At 39.4% G+C, this 19,793-nt stretch overlaps 1 protein-coding gene across 1 annotated transcript in view; it reads left to right on the top strand.

Moving 5' to 3' along the window:
* Window positions 1-19,793, top strand: part of IL31RA (interleukin 31 receptor A) — a 49,069-nt gene that overhangs the window by 8,235 nt on the left and 21,041 nt on the right. Inside the window, 4 exon segments of the mRNA XM_045795018.2 lie at window positions 5,808-5,925; window positions 9,268-9,446; window positions 11,771-11,922; window positions 17,029-17,194. Coding sequence (XP_045650974.2) covers window positions 5,808-5,925; window positions 9,268-9,446; window positions 11,771-11,922; window positions 17,029-17,194 — 615 coding nt within the window.

Here is a 19,793-nt window from a genome sequence, read left to right as displayed (position 1 = left end):
GGTCTGCTTGCTAATTGAGACCTGGAGCTGCTGCGATTGGTACTGGCCAGCCTAAGTGGATCTGCAAAGGGCACATGGGAAGGTCTTTCACTTTTAACAAGGCCTCAGTCTTCTGCAGTGCCCACCACCACCAAGACCAAGGCTCTGCAAAAGGCACAGGTCAGGAGATGCAGCATTGGTGAGGTTTGTATTGATCTTCTGTGGGAGGGGCTCCACACTTCTGGGGCTGAGGCAAGTGGAACTGGAAAGGGCAGATACATTGAAGCACGGGGTGGGGGCCTTGGTGCAAGCAAGTTAGGTAGGGAGTGTGGACAAAGTGCTGATTCCCACAGGTGGCTATGTGTTTATGCTGGGGGGCAGAGGTGGGAAATGATGCCTACAAACCCCTTTGTTCCTGGAGGAGTCTTTCTGAGATCCCTAGCTCTCCAGGACACACTCTGTAATGAGTAAATCACTCTCCCTCCCATTTGCCACCAGTGGCTTTCTTTTTTTTTTTTTTTATGATTTTATTTATTTATTTATTTACTTACTTCTTTCTTTATTTATTTAGAGAGCTCGCAAGTTGGGACGGGTGGCTGAGGAAGAGGAGAGAGAGAATCTGAAGTAGACTCTGTGCTGAGTGCAGAGCCAGACATAGGGCTTGATCCGACAACCCTGGGGTCATGACCTGAGCTGATATCAAGAGTCAGACACACAAACGACTGATCCACACAGGAGCCCCTGCCACCCAGTGTTTTTCAGACTGCTGGTTCTTTTTTTTTTTTTTTAATGATTTTTTATTATATTATGTTAGTCACCATACAGTACATCCCCGGTTTCTGATGTAAGGCTCGATGATTCATTAGTTGTGTATAACACCCAGTGCACCATGCAATACGTGCCCTCCTTACTACCCATCACCGGTCTATCCCATTCCCCCACCCCCCTCCCCTCTGAAGTCCTCAGTTTGTTTCTCATAGTCCATAGTCTCTCATGTTTCATTCCCCCTTCTGATTACCCCCCCTTTCTTTATCCCTTTCTTCCCCTACCGATCATCCTAGTTCTTATGTTCCATAGATGAGAGAAATCATATGATAGTTGTCTTTCTCTGCTTGACTTATTTCACTTAGCATTATCTCCTCCAGTGCTGTCCATGTTGTAGCAAATGTTGAGAACTCGTTCTTTCTGATAGCTGAGTAATATTCCATTGTATATATGGACCACAACTTCTTAATCCAGTCATCTGTTGAAGGGCATCTCGGCTCCTTCCACAATTTAGCTATTGTGGACATTGCTGCTATGAACATTGGGGTGCATATGGCCCTTCTCTTCACTACGTCTGTATCTTTGGGGTAAATACCCAGTAGTGCAATGGCTGGATCATAGGGTAGCTCAATTTTTAACTTTTTAAGGGACCTCCACACTGTTTTCCAGAGTGGCTGTACCAACTTGCATTCCCACCAACAATGTAGGAGGGATCCCCTTTCTCCACATCCTCTCCAACAATTGCTGTTTCTTGCCTTGTCTATTTTTGCCATTCTAACTGGCGTAAGGTGGTATCTCAGTGTGGTTTTGATTTGAATTTCCTTGATGGCTAATGATTTTGAACATTTTTTCATGTGTCTGTTAGCCATTTGTACGTCTTCATTGGAAAAGTGTCTGTTCATATCTTCTGCCCATTTTTTGATTTGTTTATTTGTTTCTCGTGTATTGAGTTTGAGAAGTTCTTTGTAGATCTTGGATACCAGTCCTTTATCTGTAGTGTCATTTGCAAATATCTTCTCCCATTCCGTGGGCTGCCTCTTAGTTTTTCTGACTGTTTCCTTGGATGTGCAGAAACTTTTAATCTTGATGAAGTCCCATAAGTTCATTTTATCTTTTGTTTCTCTTGCCTTTGGGGATGTGTCATGAAAAAGGTTGCTTTGGCCGATGTCGTAGAGGTTGTTGCCTATGTTCTCCTCTAGAATTTTGATGGATTCCTGTCTCACATCGAGGTCTTTCATCCATTTGGAGTTCATCTTTGTGTATGGTGTGAGATAGTGGTCAAGTTTCATTCTCTTGCATGTAGCTGTCCAATTTTCCCAGCACCATTTATTGAAGAGACTGTCTTTTTCCCACCGGATGTTTTTTCCTGCTTTATCAAATATTAGTTGCCCAAAGAGCCGAGGGTCCATTTCTGGGCTCTCTATTCTGTTCCATTGGTCTATGTGTCTGTTTTTGTGCCAGTACCATGCTGTCTTTGTGATCACAGCTTTGTAGTACAGCTCGAAATCCGGCATTGTGATGCCCCCAGCTTTGTTTTTCCTTTTCAACAGTTCCTTGGAGATTCGGGGTCTTTTCTGTTTCCATACAAATTTAAGGACTGTTTGTTCCAGTTCTTTGAAAAATGTCCTTGGTATTTTGATCGGGATAGCATTGAAAGTGTAGATTGCTCTGGGTAGCATGGACATTTTAACTATGTTAATTCTTCCAATCCATGAGCATGGAATATCTTTCCATCTTTTTATGTCTTCCTCAATCAGACTGCTGGTTCTACACTGTATCTGCTCAGGCTGCTTGTCATGCTGCTTCTTTAAAGACGAGGATGCCCGCAGAACTCTTGTAGAGCTAAATACCTTATTTTAAGAATTCTAGGCTTTGAGTCCTACTGTTTGTAAGAACTCACAAAATCAGGCCCCTCTTGTTTACAAAGACAAATGTTATGGGGGTTCGTCTTCCCCATTTTGAGTCCCCAGTGTGATTGTCTGTTTCTTGCCTTTCACTGTTCTCCCAGCTCCCTCCTGTTTGTGGATGGCCACAATCCCTTTAGGTCTCAAGTCACATTTCCACCTTCTTTCATGTGGCCTTTTCTCTACCTTTGTTTGTGGGGTTTGCTCTGTCAGTGTTTGGGTCTTTTTCTGGAATAGTCAAGTTGATGTGAATGCTACCTGGTTGTATCTATGGAACAAGGTGAGGTTAGGATCCTTTTACTCCACCATCTTCCCAGCAGTGCAAGATAAAAAATCTTTGACTTCGCTGCCAACTAATGGGTGCTTCAAGGATGGAGTGCAGCAGTAGGGACGCCTGGGTGGCTCAGTCGGTCAAGTGTCTGCCTTCAGCTTGGGTCATGATCCCAGGGTCCTGGGATTGAGCTTCATGTCGGGCTCCCTGCTCAGCGGCGAGTCTGCTTCTCCCTCCCTGCTGCTTGTTCTCTCCCTGTCTCTCAAATAAAATAAAAATAAACTCTTAAAAAAAAGAATGGGGTGCAGCATTCAGAGGAAGGCAACTTCTCAAGAAAGAGCTGGAAGCATTGACACAACATGCAGGCACTTAGCTCTCCCTCGTTCTTATTTATCATTTACAGGGGCTACTTTACCCATGTGGATAATGTTCATTTCATAGAACAAATATATGAATATATATACAAATTTAAAAAATCCTAAACCTGGACATAGCAGTGACTGTCATCCATTCTGGAACTCTTTACTAGTGCCTTTTTGTTAGAAGGTAATACCTCCGACAGAGGTGAAATAAATACAGTATTAGTTAGGTGTGCAGAGAGAATATAACATCCTTGTAGTCTACGATCAAGCCAATCAATTCCAAAAGTTCCTTCTCTCCTGGAAAGCCAGGCAGGGTTGAGGAAGAGGAGGGAGTGGGTTAGCACTCTTACTTGTTAACATTGGCTCATTTTCTATGGTTTATAGTGTCTTTTAGCTAATTCAGTCTCACTGGAGTAAATGTCCATCTTCCAGAGTTCCTGTCTTTCTCCCGCTTCTTTTTAAGATGGTGTCTGGGTACATGAGCAGGGTTTATATGACTGAAGAACCTCTGGCAAGGGATTGTGAATCTATGTAAGAAAGTCTTTGTGTTGCCTTCTGGTCTTCTCTGCACTGCCCACTTTGATCTCATGCCTCCTCTGCTATCTACTGCAGGACAGCTGGCTTTGCCTAGACTTTGGGGCATCATATTGGCACCTATTCCTGAAGTGCATGCCCGATTTGTTTTCCTGTGGTCCTGAAGTCCCCTGTGCACAGAGGTCTCTTCATCTGAATCCCAGGCCTGGACCAATCTCACACATCTATACCCACTCCCCACCCTGAGATACCAGGGACTTCTGGATCCCTGCATGCTACATTTGCCTGTATGGGGCTTATCTGAAGAGCTGTGCCATTGCAGTGTTAGGGATTCTGCATTATGCTGGAGTTGAAGCTGAGTGGAACTAGAGCCTTCTTTTAGAGTAAAGACTTGTGACCTGCCCCAGGCTGTGCCTGATGAAGTAGGTCACCAGCCCAGTTGATCTTGTTTCACAGATCCATCTGTGTGTTTCTACTGCTCTATCAGGAACACTGACACCTGAGCTCCTTACTCTACCTTACTTACATTGTCTCCCCACCCACCCCCATCAGTATTTTACTTGCTAGAAGTGATGGGGTTTTTCCTATTTCTTTTTTTTTTTTTTAAGATTTTATTTATTTATTTGACAGAGATAGAGACAGCCAGTGAGAGAGGGAACACAAGCAGGGGGAGTGGGAGAGGAAGAAGCAGGCTCATAGCGGAAGAGCCTGATGTGGGGCTCGATCCCACAATGCCGGGATCACGCTCTGAGCCAAAGGCAGACGCTTAACTGCTGTGCCACCCAGGCACCCCCTTTCCTATTTCTTGTCTGGTAGGGGCTTCCCTCCTAGACGGACTAGAACTTTGCTTTGATATGTAAAGGTAACCTAAGTGCTCTTCCTCTCTCAAAAATGCCTGCTTCTTAAGACTGGTTTTTCCAAAGACTCAAGAAGAAGTTAGTTTGAGTCTCAGAATTGAACATTGCCCTTAGTTTAAAATTGCCTTTGCTCTTAATTATGTATGTGTGTACGTGCATACATGAGCATGTGTGATTAACCCCTTGGGCATCTGGTGAAACGTCTGGACCACTTCTCAAAATAATATGTGTAAGTGCATAAATAATATGCATTGGATTACAAAGGAACTCAAATATAATGAAAGAATGCTATCAAACTATTAAGGAAACAAATTTGTGACTACTATACGTGCTTCTTAATCAATACATCAAGGTATCTGCCACAACTGAAATATAATATGAAAATACTCTGACTTTTAATGGTGACAAAGTCACGAGTAATGATGCAACTGTAGGCTGTTGACCACATTTTTGATGGAAGGAAATTGTAAATTTCAACATAAGTTTGTGAAAAATTTTTCCTCTTTAGGTTTATGTACCCGTAGATTGTATCTCTGGACCTTTGCAGGGTCTAGATCCATATTCTAGTTTGTATCTGTTTTCCCTATGAAGGGATAGGTGTTTTTGGGTGAGAAACAATAAGGAGCAAGATTTATAAGCTATGAAAATACAAATGAAGATATTTCAGAAATTTTTTCTATTAACGTAATCTTCTGGGGAAAAATTATTGATACATAAGGTTGAAGTGTGGCATAGTTGAACATTTTGTGTTTTTCTCTTTCCACATACCATCCATTGCCCAGTTATCCAGACTGGTTCCATCATTTGATGCTTTACTTAGTATTTCACTAACACTTTATATTTGTCTGGTATTTTAATGATTTTTGATTCTCAAATATTGCTTTTGAGTAAGAATGTAAAAAGTGGTTTTTTTTTTTTTTTAAGGTAGAGATCTAGTTCTTCAAGGGGAATAATTGAAGAGAGGGAGTTATATTCTTTCCTTGGCCCAGAATGGGAGAATCTGTTATATGTACCAACTAACCAAAAAAGGCCAGCTTTTGATATGCCTATTTTCATGAAATGATTGTCTCTGTGTGTGTGTGTACATACGTATGTATTTATATATTTATGTATGTATGTTTGTTTGTTTATCTAGTTCTGCCAGCTAAGCCTGAGAACATTTCCTGTGTCTTTTACTATGAGGAAAATTTTACTTGCACCTGGAGTCCAGAGAAAGAAGCCAGTTACACATGGTACAAAGTGAAGAGAACTTAGTAAGTATGGGAGCTTGTGTGCTATCAGTGGGGAGGAAGGGAAGGAGGCAGAGTCTCCTGGTTCATTCATGATTCAAGTCAGTTATGGAATGAAATGTTTGCTTCATTACAGTTTCTAGGTGACCCCTATTTGCGTCCCGTGTCTGGGGTGACAGCTTGGCTGCTGTAGCCATGCTGACAGGATCTGCAGCTATGGGGGGTGGGGAGTGTAGCTTCACGACGACCGCCTCTGAAAGGAGCTGAATTGGCTGAGTAGTCACCAGTTATAAGCACAGTGGAAAATCTGTTTTTTTGCTACATTCAGCTGTATTTGTCCTCTTTCCAGAATGTGTCATAAAACTGGTCCTTCTTCCTGGACCCAGTTATAGTAAGGGGGATTATAAACCCAGAACTAAGAGGCACATGTTTCTCAGTCTGCCACTAATTTGCTGTGTGACCCTGTCAAACAGTATTCCACCGGGACAGTGATTCCCAAATTTTTCACTACCTCAAGCATCACTTTTTATCCTAATGCTATTAGAATAAAAATTTAAAAATTTTTATTATAATTCTAGCTAAAACCTAGGTGTTTTATTAATCATGTGCACAGAATTTTTTGAAATTGTGAAAATAGCTCATGGAACCCTTTATGTCCTTCATGTTCCCCTAAGAATAAGGAACCCCATGTTAGGAAACATTGAAAGACAATCTTTAAGTCTTCTCCATTTCAGGAAGAGAGTCTGTAATTCCAAGTTTTTGTTTTGTTTTGTTTTTAAATACAAGATCTCATATATATTCTTCTTTTCCCCACTCCTTGGAAATTGGTAACTAGTGTTACCAGGGAAGTCTACTTCATGTTTTACAATAGAAGAAAAGGATAAAAGCAAACACTTTTCCTTGCAGTACTCATGTATCAGTGATATGGAGAGAGATGATTTAAAACAGAGGTCAGGAAACTTTTCTATAAAGGGGCAGATAGTAAGTATTTTAGGCCTAGAGGAGATTGGGTCTCTGTGAAACTATTAACACTGCTGCAGCTGTGCTGGGAAAGCTGCGATAGACAATATGTAGACCCATGGCCTAGACTCTTCAATAAAACTTTATCTGTGAACACTGAAATTTGGATTTCATATAATTTTCACATGCCACAAAGTGTTTTTCTTTTATATATTTTCCCCAACCATGTAGCAATGTAAAACATGTTCTTAGCCTATGTGCCATAGGAGAAGAGGAGATGGGCTGTATTTGATCTACAGGCCTAGTTTGTTGAGCTCTGCTTCTGAAAATCAGAGGGATAAAGGCCCAATAAGCCATGGTCCAGGTGTCTTATCTTCTCTCAGACTTATTAGTTCGAGGCCCAGTGTTGAATAGAAAGTACCAGTAGAATGTAAATCTGGAAATCTCAGTAAGTGTACTCCTATTTTTCTTTTTTAAGGAGTCATCCCTTGCCTTCTGGCACTCCCTGTGGATTGTCATTATTCTCATGCACTGGTCATGTAGAAGTAGGAAACGCCTGGGGGTTCTTTTTTTTTTTTTTTTTAAGATTTTATGTATTTATTTGAGAGAGATACAGAGAGAGCATGAGCAGGGACAGGGGAGGGGAAAAGCAGGGGTAGGGTGAGGAGGAAGGGACAAGCAGACTCCACACTGAGCTGGGAGCCCAACATGGGGCTCCATCCCAGGACCCTGAGATCATGACCTGAGCTGAAGTTGGATGGCTAACCAACTGAGCCATCCCAGTGTCCCACACCTGGGTGTTCTTAGGCCTGTATACAATCCCTGTCGATGGCCTCAGGACTGCTGGGCTCTCCAGGACTCCCAGACTGGTTTGTACTTTTGTAAGTTTATCACTGAGAATATCTCTTCCAGGTAGAATGGGAGGATTTCTTGTGGATGGTCAACCCAACAGATGATGGTGGGTTTTTTTGTATGAACAAAAAAACCTACTCATGCTCAGAAATGATAGGAATGGAGTTTTCCTTGGGAAAGACTAAGAGGAGTTGGGATGCCTTTATGCAAGTAATGACTTTTGAACTGAGATGTGAAGGAGCCCTTGAGGTGCAGAAAAGGGAAACAAGGTTATTTCTTAGAGGTTACAGCATGAATAAAGGCAAAAACATTCAGCTAGAGTAATAGTACTTATAACAATGATAGTAACATTTCACTTTTAGACTAAATGGCCAACATTTTAAAAGAACTTCACGCCTATTAGCTCATTTCATCCTCATAACAGTGCTATGTTATAGGTATATCACTATTCTCATCTTAGAGATGAGAAAACTCAGGCATGGAGAGGTTAGGAAACTTGCCCAAGGCTCAGAATTCAAACCTGGTTGGCTTCCAGAGCTTGTGCTTGTAACCACGACCCAACGTTACTCTGGAGGCTGTTTTTGCACCGCACAAAAACCATAGAAAGCCTTTAAAGTCTTTTCTACTTTCAGAATTCTACAATTCCTTACATTTAAGCTCTGCTCCATTGCCCCCAGGCCCCGCCAGCACTGGCATCTTGCAAAGTGGGTCCGTTTCTGTTCCCTGCTTATTTCATCTCCTACATCTTCCCCACAGCCCTGGGGACTGTGGCTGTACCCACCCATCTGATTCCTACCAATGTTTGTACTTGTCTTCATTAAGTGATAGCTTGATAGGATTTAAGTTATCTATATGTCTAGGGGAAAAATTTAATGAGTTTTCTGAAAATTATATATGGCAGTGGTAAAAAAATTCTATCTGAAAAATATAAAAAATATTTTAAAAATCACTTGAAATTCCACCACCAAAGGTAACGAGTTTAACATTTTGATGAATACTTTTCCAGACATCTCTGAGAATAGTTATATAAATATATAAGTTTACATAAATGTGATTATTCTGTACATAATATGCATCCATTTTTTTCTTTTACCACCAATAAGAGTATGAGCATCTTTCCATATCAATAACTCTAGATTTATTAAAAAGTATATTTTTAATTCTATGTATGTATCATAGTTTATTTAACAAATCCTCTTTGATTTTATTTTCCTTTTAAGAATAATTTCACAAGGCTAGAATCTGGCGTTTTCAGGATCCTAGTCAGGATTTCTTACCAATAGGAAATGTATTACAAGCATAGATTTTGATGGACTTACAGAGTTCCAAGGAAGTCTCCGTGGCTTATAGCATCTCAGGCAAGAAGCAGGTAAATTTGATCTCTCCTTGGAAGAGATGAGGAAGGAATTTGGAGAGGGGGCATCATATTCGGGATGAAATAGTCCTCAAGAGAAACCCAGAGTGAAACTAATAAATACATGCTTAATATATTAGGTATGGCTTTGCTTCCAAACTGCTGTACTAAACTCATGTTGACTGCTTTTTCCTTCAAAGCTCTTACGGATATAAAAGTGACGTTTGCCCAGCTGATAATTCTACAAGGGGAAATGCTTCTTGCTCCTTTCTTCCTCCAACAATAACAAACCCAGATAATTACACCATTCAAGTGGAAGCTCAAAATGCAGATGGTATAATTAAATCTGATATAACACATTGGACTTTAGATGCCATAAGTAAGTATCGTTTTTTTTTTTTCTTATATACTCTATTAAAAGATAAACCCCCTCTTTTTCTTGGAAGAGGTGTAAACACAAAAGTAAACTCAAAGCTTAAGGATATAGTAGGTATGCCAAGGGTAATGGATACATATGAGGGTCCCTTTTTCTCCACATCCTCACCAATGCTTGTTATTTCTTGTCTTTTTGATACTAGCCATTCTCACCGGTATGAGGTGATATCTCTTTGTGGTTTTGATTTGCATTTCTCCAATTATTACTGATGTTGAGCAACTTTACATCTATCTCTTGGTCCTCTGTTTTTCTTTAGAAAATGTCTATTCAGGTCTTCTGCACATTTTTTACTTCAAATTGTGGGTTTTTTTGGTGTTGAGTTGTATGAGTTCTTTATATATTTTAGATATTAGCCTCTAATTTGATAGATCATTTGCAAATGTCTTTTCCCATTCAGTAAATTGCCTTTTCATTTTGTTGATGATTTTCTTCACTGTGCAAAAGCTTTTTATTTTGATGAAGTCCCAATAGTTTGTTTTTGCTTTTATTTCCCTTGCCTGAGGACACATATCTAGAAAAATGTTGTTAAGGCCAATGTCCAAGAGATTGCTGCTTGTGTTTTCTTTAGGACTTTTATGGTTTCAGGTCTCACATTTAAGTCTTTCTTTTTTTTTTTTTTTTTTGAAGATTTTATTTATTTATCTGACAGAGAGACAGACGGCGAGAAAGGAAACACAAGCAGGGGGAGTGGGAGAGGAAGAAGCAGTGGAAGAGCCTGATGTGGGGCTCGATCCCAGAACTCTGGGATCATGCCCTGAGCCGAAGGCAGACGCTTAACGACTGAGCCATCCAGGCGCCCCACATTTAAGTCTTTCATCCATTTTGAGTTTATTTTTGTATGTTGTGTGAGAAAGTGGTCCAGTTTCATTCTTTTGCATGTAGCTGTCCAGTTTTCCCAACCATTTATTGAAGAGACTGCCCTTTCCCCATTGTATATTCTTGCCTCTTTTGTCATATATTAATTGATGATGTAAGTTTATGTTTCTTTTTGGACTCTCGATCCTGTTCCACTGATCCATGTGTCTGTTTTTATGCCCATGCCATACTGTTTTGATTACTATAGCTTTGTAGTATAGATTGAAATCTTGGATTGTGATACCTTCAGCTTTATTCTTGTTTTTCAAGATTGCTTTTTTTATTTGGGGTCTTTTGTAGTTCCATACATGTTTTAGTGTTTTTTTTTCTAGTTCTGTGAAAAATGTTGTTGTTATTTTGATAGGGATTGCATTGAATCTGTTTATTGCTTTGGGTAGTATGGACATTTAAAAAAATTTTATTCTTCCAGTCCATGAGCATGGTATATCTTTTCAGTTGTTAGTGTTGTCTTCAATTTCTTTTATCAGTGTCTTACAGTTTTCAGAGTACAGGTCTTGCACTTCTTTGTTTAAATTTATTCCGAGGCATTTTATTTTTTTTGATGCAATTGTAAATGGGATTGTTTTCTTAATTTCTCTTTCTCCTACTTCATTACTAGTGTATAGAAGTGCAATAGAACTCTATATATTAATTTTATATCCTGAAACCTTATTAAATTCATTGTTTCTAGAATTTCTAATGCAAGAGAGTATATGCTGATTGAACAGTGTTATTTAAGAAGACAAAGGTTTTATTTAGCATTATATCAATTTTGTTTAAAAAATATACAAATACTTACATAGAAAAAGGCCTAGAAATACTCCAGAAAGTTATAAGGGCTCTGGTTGATGGCATTATGGATGATTTAAACTTTTTCTTTGTATTTTTCTATATTTAACAATTCTTTTTGGAATGAGCATATGCTACTTTTTAAACCAGAAAAATATTACATATTTTGAAAGAGAGAGATTTTGAGTGATAATGTTTGTAGTGTTCAAGGGAAATGAGAGGTACTTTCTACTGGACACTTTTGGTGGTCAAAGAAAGAGAAGTTGAGGGGAGTGGAGATAAGGGAAACAGACCATTTTCTAGTTGTGTAGTCTCTTCTTTTGACCTCCTTTCTTCTTGGCATAAGATCTGAACCAATCAGTAAAAGGTGCATTTGCAGAAAAATCATAGAAACATATCTTATCCTCACTGGCCATCCCTTTTTTTGTTGGGGGGTGGCATGGAGAAGCTGGGGTGGCACCATTCCTTTTGCCCTCCCTTCTTAATGCAATCTGCATATAGCAGGTTGTAAAATATGCGTTACCATTTCCTTTCTAGTTTTCTTTTTTTCAGTTTTAGATGGTTGTGATTAGCACCTTCTGACCTTTTCGCAAATGTGAGAAATTTATGATTTTTATTTTCAGTGAAAATTGAACCACCTGAGATTTTCAGTGCGAAATCAGTTTTGGGCATCAAACGAATGCTTCAAATAAAATGGAAAAGGCCTGTGTTGGCTCCTCTTTCTTCCTCTTTAAAATATACTCTTCGATTCAGAACAATAAATAGTGCCTACTGGGTAAGTGATGCCATTAAAATGTTTCTTTTAGAAATAATTATTGATAAACTTTTTTTTGATCTGGAATCATTTTTTCCCATTTTCTATGTTAAAAATAGAAGACAGACAATAGTGAGTACTTTTCTTCCCAGTTTCCCATTTGGGCCTTTTAGAATGGATAAGTGTTTCACTGTAGGCATCTTGCATTCTGAGCACAGGGACATATTAAAGAGTGAGAAATTTACTTTTGCATTCCACTCTGGTTTGTGTCTAGATGTGTTGGTGGCCAGAGATTCTATGGCTTGGCCATTTCCTTTTTTATTTTTCCAACCTTTTATGAAATTGTGATATATAAATTATATTTAGAAAAGTGAACAAAACATAAATATTACATTTAACAAATTATTATATCAGCACTTATGTTAAAACTAGTGAGGTCTAAAATAGCATGTCAAGGTCTCCTGTCTACCCTTTCCTGAAGACAACCCCCATAGCTCCTTAGAGCTCTTATCTTGATTTTTCATGGTAAATATTTCTTAACTTTTTATTATGGGTTTGCCATTTAAACCTGCATCGCTGAACAACATAGTTTGAGACATTATATAATAGAAATCCATACATTTTGTATTTTGTAAACATTTGGCTTCTTTCAATATTGTACTTTTAAGATTCATCCATGTTGTATAATGCTGAAGTTTATACATTTTCGTTGTCATGTAGTATACCATTGTATGAACACAATGGAAGCATGGCTTTAATTTGCATTTACCTCACTTTTAATGAGCTCATGTACGTTTTCATGTGTTTATCAGCTCTTTGGAGTCCTTTTTTGTCAAGTGTTGATTTAAGCTATTTGTGCATTTTTTCTAGTGGGTGGTCTGAATTTTAAATTGACTTGTAGGAGTTTCTTATGTATTTTATTTATGAGTTTTTTGTTTGTTATGTGTGTTGCAAACATTTCTGACTATGAGGTTTGCCTTTTAACTCTCCTAATGGTTATTTTGGAGAAGAACTTCTTAATTTTAATATTATCAAATTTTATCAATATTTTCTTTTAAACTTAAAATCTTTTTTATCTTACAGAATCTTTTCTTACCTCAAAGTTTAGAGGCTATTCTTATATCTCCATCAATGCAACATGAAATTATGTAAAGTTTTTTTTTGTAACCACTATATATTATAGACTCTTAATCATCTCCTACCCAGTTAAATCAGTTAAATCTTTAGGAGTTTTTTCCCCACACACAAGATTTTCTAGTAAAACACATGTCCACTATCTTATAACTTATTTATTAAGGTAAGTGTAGGTGTTTTATTTATTCTTGTTGTATTTCTTCATGTTGGTCATACCCATCATTTCAGCCTATTTAGAATCTTTATTCTATCACCCAAAACTTACATTTAACTTTTTACTTTCTAACTTTGCAATATCTTTGGCTTGGATAACACTTACTTCTATACCTTTATCTGATTTTTAATAAAAATAGTGACTCTGTCAGAGCCCTGTGGTAAACCATTACAGACTACCCAGAGATATCAACCTCTTTTTCTTTGAGTGTGGCCATTTACTCAGGTTTCTGTGAATATACCTAATTAGCACTACAATCATTCAGCGTACCTTTTCCATCTTGTCCATGATGCTATTACTAGACTTTCCTTTGCCAAAATTCATAGATACTTTATCTATTGCATAGTCTCCTAACCTAGAACCCTTTCAGAAAAGAAAATTGGCTAAGTTTCATGTGTCTTGTGTTTAAGACAAGAGAAATAATGATGTCCACTCCTCCCCTCAGCTTCCTTTCTATGCCAGCTCTGGAATCAGCCTCCTAGTACCTGACTACATGTAACATAAGACTCAATAATTTTCAGTTTTGGGAACCTAGAAGGGAACCTTTAGGCAAGACAATTCCTGGCAGAGCATAAGCTCATCTTCCTTCACACCACATGTTATGGTCTAAGTAAACCTGAGGACTTGCTAGGGTGATCTGCCCTTAGGTTTATTCTGTTTATCTGAGTCCAGAGTCCTGTGGCTGCTGAGATAGGATTCAACAGGAAAAATAAACCACGATCTCTCTTCCTCTAGAAAATTACTGAGCCATGTACAACACTAAGTGAAATTAGCAAGTGTAAACTACCCGAGCACTCAGCATTGTCTATGCCACCTCTTTGACAAACTCCCGACATCTGCACTCATCTTTGCTTTATTCCTTCCAGGCCCTGAGATAGGCTGTCCTTTCTCCTGCTCTCCTGAAGAAAATGAGAAGGAAAGTGGAATGTATTTAGTGTCTCTCTCCTTTCAGCTTTCAAACACAATCAGTTCTAAACCCAATTATACCAACCCAACTTTTCCATGGAGAGAGGTCCAAATCTTTAACCCTCCAAGACCTGACCCCTATCAATGCCTTCGACCTCATCTTTCATCCTGCCCTTGCGTCTCTACTGGTTCTAAATTGCTCGTTTCCCTTATGTCATGTTGTTTTACTGTTCTTTGTCTCTGCTTTTGCACCTCTCTTCCTTCCCCAACCTTGTTGAATCTGTTCATGTCTCAGAACTCAGTTCTGACATATTTCCTTCTGAGAACATGAACTAGGTGCTCCTCCCCTTTCACTGCACTTAACACTCAGCACAGTCATTTCAAGTTGTCTCTCCCTACATTAGACTGTTAAAAAAAAAAAAACACTATGGCTATATAGCAAGACTTAGGTTTGTATGATGCTGTATGGGTTGCAAAGTGCTTTCTTATACTCCAGACTATTTAATCCTTGCATATATCTTGTCAATGAGGCATCACTATTCTTATTTTTACAGATTAGGAAATTGTGATGTAGAGCACTTAAAACACCTGTCCAAGATTGCAAGGTTTGTAAGTTGCAAACCTGAGCCCAGGTTTTCTGACTCCAAGCTGTCATTCATTTGACCATATTATAGCAATCTCCAGACCATCTTCCTGTTGCCTATTCTAAGGAGTTTCCACCTTTATAAAATGGAACCATATGAGCATTCTGCCAAAGGATCTCAAGACTGTTTTAAGAGTTTGATTTAGGCTTTGTACCAACACTTTTGACTCATCTCTCAAAACATAAACACTTTGGGCAAGCTAGGATTTGGCACAAAGTATAGATTGTTAGAAACAAACCTGAAGAAGTTAATTAGTGTTTTGTTAAGAGTCCCAGAGTCCTGGGAAAGTTTTAGTTAAGCCTGTATAGGGAGGATCAGTTGGTCCTGGACCCTGTGAGGGCCAAAGGCACTTGCCTGGACAAAAAGCCAAACTAAAAGAAACCTTTCAGGCAGGCACACTGCTTGAAAGACTGATCAGATTTAAAAAAAATTTTTTTTTAATTTTTTGCTTTGGGTATAGGGCTGAAAAGAATATGCTTGTATAGTTACATTAAAGCTTTCTGAGCATGAATGTGAGGAGCCCCAACACACAGGCCAAGCATGTGCTTGAGGATGCTAATAAAGCAGGAAGAAAACGTGGAAAGATTGTTTTAGAAGAATATTATATTTTTATAAGAGCATAAAAAGAAACTAGAAATTTATTAGACTTCTTTTCACTTATTTTGTAGATTAATAGGGTTTTCATTTTGATTCATGTATGGAAGTCACCATGTGGTTGGCTTTCTTCTAAAGGTCTTTTTTTTTTTTTTTAAGATTTTATTTATTTATTTGACAGAGATAGAAACAGCCAGCGAGAGAGAGAACACAAGCAGGGGGAGTGGGAGAAGAAGAAGCAGGCTCCTAGCAGAGGAGCCTGACGTGGGGCTCGATCCCATAACGCCGGGATCACGCCCTGAGCCAAAGGCAGACGCTTAACCGCTGTGCCACCCAGGCGCCCCTCTTCTAAAGGTCTTAATCTGGAATCTGGTTTCAACTGGGCCCCATAACTAGGCTAAGTTGGGGAGGCTACTCTCCCAGAGATGATGATGGATTGTCCCAGTGACCCTGTTCTGCCATTGCAACATTTCCAGGGGCGATTGAAGGAGGGAACTCAGGACTTTGGATGAAGTGAAACTCTCCTCACCTCTGGCTCCTACATCTTTATCCCAGCACCATCTTACTAGGCTGGGAGTTCAGAAGTGTCCATATGCAGCTGGGATGCTCAGCTTTTTGCCACATACACACATTGTCATTTTGCCCAATTTACTTTAGGCCCAACACCTGTAATTATCTACTTGTTTTCACAGCTGTTATATACATATAAGAAATGTCAGGACTTCCTTCTTTCACAAGGTTTTATGGGACTAGTGGGCATACTCACAAAATAGATATGGCCATTAGTCTAGTTTATTAATCAACTCAATATGAGTTTATATAAACCAACAGCTCAGAGTTCTTATTGCAGCAACAGTGATCATGCTCAAAAACAAATATCTGAATTTTTAGTTTCTCTTGGGAAGTTGGGTCCCCAGAAGGGGTTTTAAAGATTATATAAAGCAATGTGCTCATTTTACTAGTGAGGATACTGAGGTCTAGAAAGGAGAAGTGATTTATTTACCTCTCCCCCTCCATACCCCAGAGAGAATGTCAAAATGAATTCGTGCATCCAGGCTGCTATGGTCACCCAAAGACCAATGATTTGCAGTGGAAGATTTGGGTAAAAAGGAAGTATCTAGGAGGGAGGAAATCTGTGTTCTGATCCCAGTTCTGTTCATAACAAACCCTGAGGTAGTCCATGGTCACTTAACTTTTGAGGTCTTGTCTATGACCTGAGGTTGAACATGATGCCACTAAGGTCTCTATTGCTTACTGTTCTGTGAGGCCTTATATCTAGGTGTTGGAGTCGTCTGCTGTGTTTAAACTGAGGCCGGGGTTGCCTGGGTTCCAGGACTCCACCTTGTATTTTCCAGAACAACAAGACTACTCATTCACGCCCAGCCCAGGGGCAGGAATCTCTGCCTTCGAAGCTTAGAGACAGGAAATGGGGAGGGTGGTGGTTCATGGGGTGACTCACATCTGCTTAGGTGCAAATGATCCCTAGGCCTGCATGGAGGTTTATTTATGAGAATTGCATTTTTTAAAACTTGAGATACAATGCTTCTAGTTCTGAAATGGTTGAGGAGTGGAGAAGAAAAATGAAAAGATAACAGGGGTCCTCCCATCCAGCTCAGGGTCATCTCTGTCTTTTAGATGGAGGTTAACTTCACCAAAGAAGATATCGATAGAGATGAGACCTACAACCTCACAGGGCTGCGGGCTTTTACAGAGTATGTCATAGCTCTGCGATGTGCCCCTGCGGAGTCCATGTTCTGGAGTGGTTGGAGCCAAGAGAAAGTCGGAACAACTGAGGAAGAAGGCAAGCTGGTCCCTTGCAAGTCCTTTTCTGCCTGGTCTGGTTTCAGGTAGCCTGGGCCTAGCCTTATTGGGTTTCATCAAGCTCTGTACTTGGGAATCATGGACTCTCGCAGTCTGTACATTCCCTCTCCACAGGGCACTCATTATGCCCACCTGAGCCCACACGGTAAGCCAGCCCTCCTCAGAGGGCCTTAGTTAACATCTTTTTGTCCCAAAGGCAAAAGATCACATCTTTAATACTCTCAGAAATGTCTTATGCTATACATGAAGTCGTGTAATATTATTTAAAGGTATCCTATGATAAATTAAAGCTATATATTGTAAGCCCTGGAGCTACCAGTAAAAGATAAATAAAGGTATAATTAATGAGGGGGGAAAAAGTCAGATTCTTAATGACAGTGAGGGAAAGAAGGAGAAAAGGACCTTACAATGAGGGAATGCTTGCTGTGAATCAGGTATGGTCATTCAGAGTAGTACTTTAACTCCATGGGCTTGGCTGAAATCTCGGCCTGGCTATGGAGTGACTTTGGGCTAGAAACCTCATCTCTAAGCCTTAGTTTTCTCACTATTCACTCCCCTTTTCCATAATAGAATATAATTTATAAAATTGAGTTAAAAGTAGTACCTACTTTTAAAAATTCAATGACATAATGTATTTAGCTCACAATAAACATTCAATAAATGCCAGGCTTTCTATTATTTTTATTAAACCTTCTAGGAGCCCTATAAAGCATGTGAAATCACCCCCACTTGGAGGAGAAGGAGCTGAGTTTCAGAAGTATTAGCCAGTTGCTCAGGGTCACTCAGCATGTGTTACTGTTCTTTGTAAATCAATAGTCTTGCTCAGGGCCTGTCTTTTAGTAGTAATAAATGTTTGAAGAATGTATCAGTTTCCTATGGCCACTGTTACAAATTACCACAATTTTAATGACTTAAAACGACACAATTTTTTTTCTCTTACAGTTCTGGAAGTCAGAAGTCCAAAATCAGTTACATTGAACTAAAGTCAAGGTGTTGGCAGGGTTGTTACCTTTTGGAGACTCTGAGGGTAGAATACTTTTTCTTGCTGTTTCCAGCTTCTAGTGGTTGCCTGTATTCCTTGGGTTGTGGCCCCTTCCCCCATCTGCTAAACATATCACTCTGACCTCTGCTTCCATCATCACACTACTTTTTTCTCCTCTTCTGTGTCAAATCTCTTTGCCTCACTCTTATAATGACCTTTGTGAAAACATTTAGGGCCCACCCGGATAATCCAGGATAATCTACCCAACTCAAGATCCTAACTTAATCACATCTGCAAAGTCCCTTTGGCCATATAAGGTAACCTTACAAATGGCAGGGATTAGGATTTAGATCTTTGGGGTACATTTTTCAGCCTAACACCATGAATGAATGAACGAATGACTAGTTGAATACTTGGTATGTCCACACATCTTTTGAAATAAGGAGAAGAAATGCAAAATGCTGATCCTTCTAACCTTCTGGTGCTTTACTCTCATTTGTTTGTAAGACACACGGGTTCTAGACCCTGAATTTCCCCCATCCACACACCCGGCCATAATTTCAGTCATATTCTTGTAAGTCTTATTCAGTCTTACAGCCAAGTACCACACAGGTCTCAGGTAACATTTGCAGTCAATTTCTGTGCTCCCTGGTCCATATGACAATAATTTATTCCTCTGGATCTTGCTTGAGTTTCCTATGAGACCAAGTTGGTACTAACAGGTGTCCCACACACCTGCCCATATGGTCAGATGTCTGGAAATAATCCAACATCTTCTGAATTTTGTAGCCCCCACTGGAGATGTTCATGTTAGTTCAGTCTAAACTACCCATTGGTGGATGTGGTTATGCAAAAAGGGTTCATGCGGCACATGCGAAATTGAGCTAGATGACTTTTTTTAAAAAATTCATTTATTTGAGAGAGAGAAAGAGAACGTACACCGAGGGAGAGTTAAAGGAGAAGCAGATACCTCGCTAAGCAGAGAGCCTGACGTGGGGGCTCAATCCCAGGACCCTGAGATCATGACCTGAGCCGAAGGCAGGGGATTAATTGACTGAGCCACCCAAGGAACCCCAGGTTCGATAATTTCTGAAGGCCCTTCTCACCCTTAGATTCCATTCATCTATGCTATTCAGGCATCTAGTTTTCTATGCCAGGCTCTAGCAGTCCAAGAAGAAGTCATAGAAAATCCCAAATCTTTATGTCTTTAAGTACTTAGAACAGTACCTTACAAATGGTAAGGGCTATATAAATTTGACATCAATAGAAACACAGACATGATTAAAACAAAACTATTCAGTTTGTGGATCTCTTGTAACTTTTGATTAAAATTACATACAATATTTGGGAACACATTTACATTCTATAGACAACACCTCAAAGTGTCAAATGAATACTACAAATACTAAACAGCACATAAATTACACAGCAAAAAAATGGCCCATTGCTTATAATCCGTAAGAGTAGTCAGTAACTGAGCCCTCTCTTTTAAAGGATTAGAATGTAATGCATGCAGTATCATTGAGCCAAGTGTCCTCTGCCTTTGCTACACATTTTAGCAGGAGGTCTGGGAGATTAAGTTGACTTCAGGCATGAC

Source organism: Ursus americanus, chromosome 5 (genome assembly GCF_024610735.1).
Source record: "Ursus americanus isolate L20-20 chromosome 5, mUrsAme1.1.p, whole genome shotgun sequence".
NCBI lineage: Eukaryota > Metazoa > Chordata > Mammalia > Carnivora > Ursidae > Ursus > Ursus americanus.
Note: the sequence above shows the minus strand (reverse complement) of the source record. Positions and strands in the feature narration are given on the sequence as shown.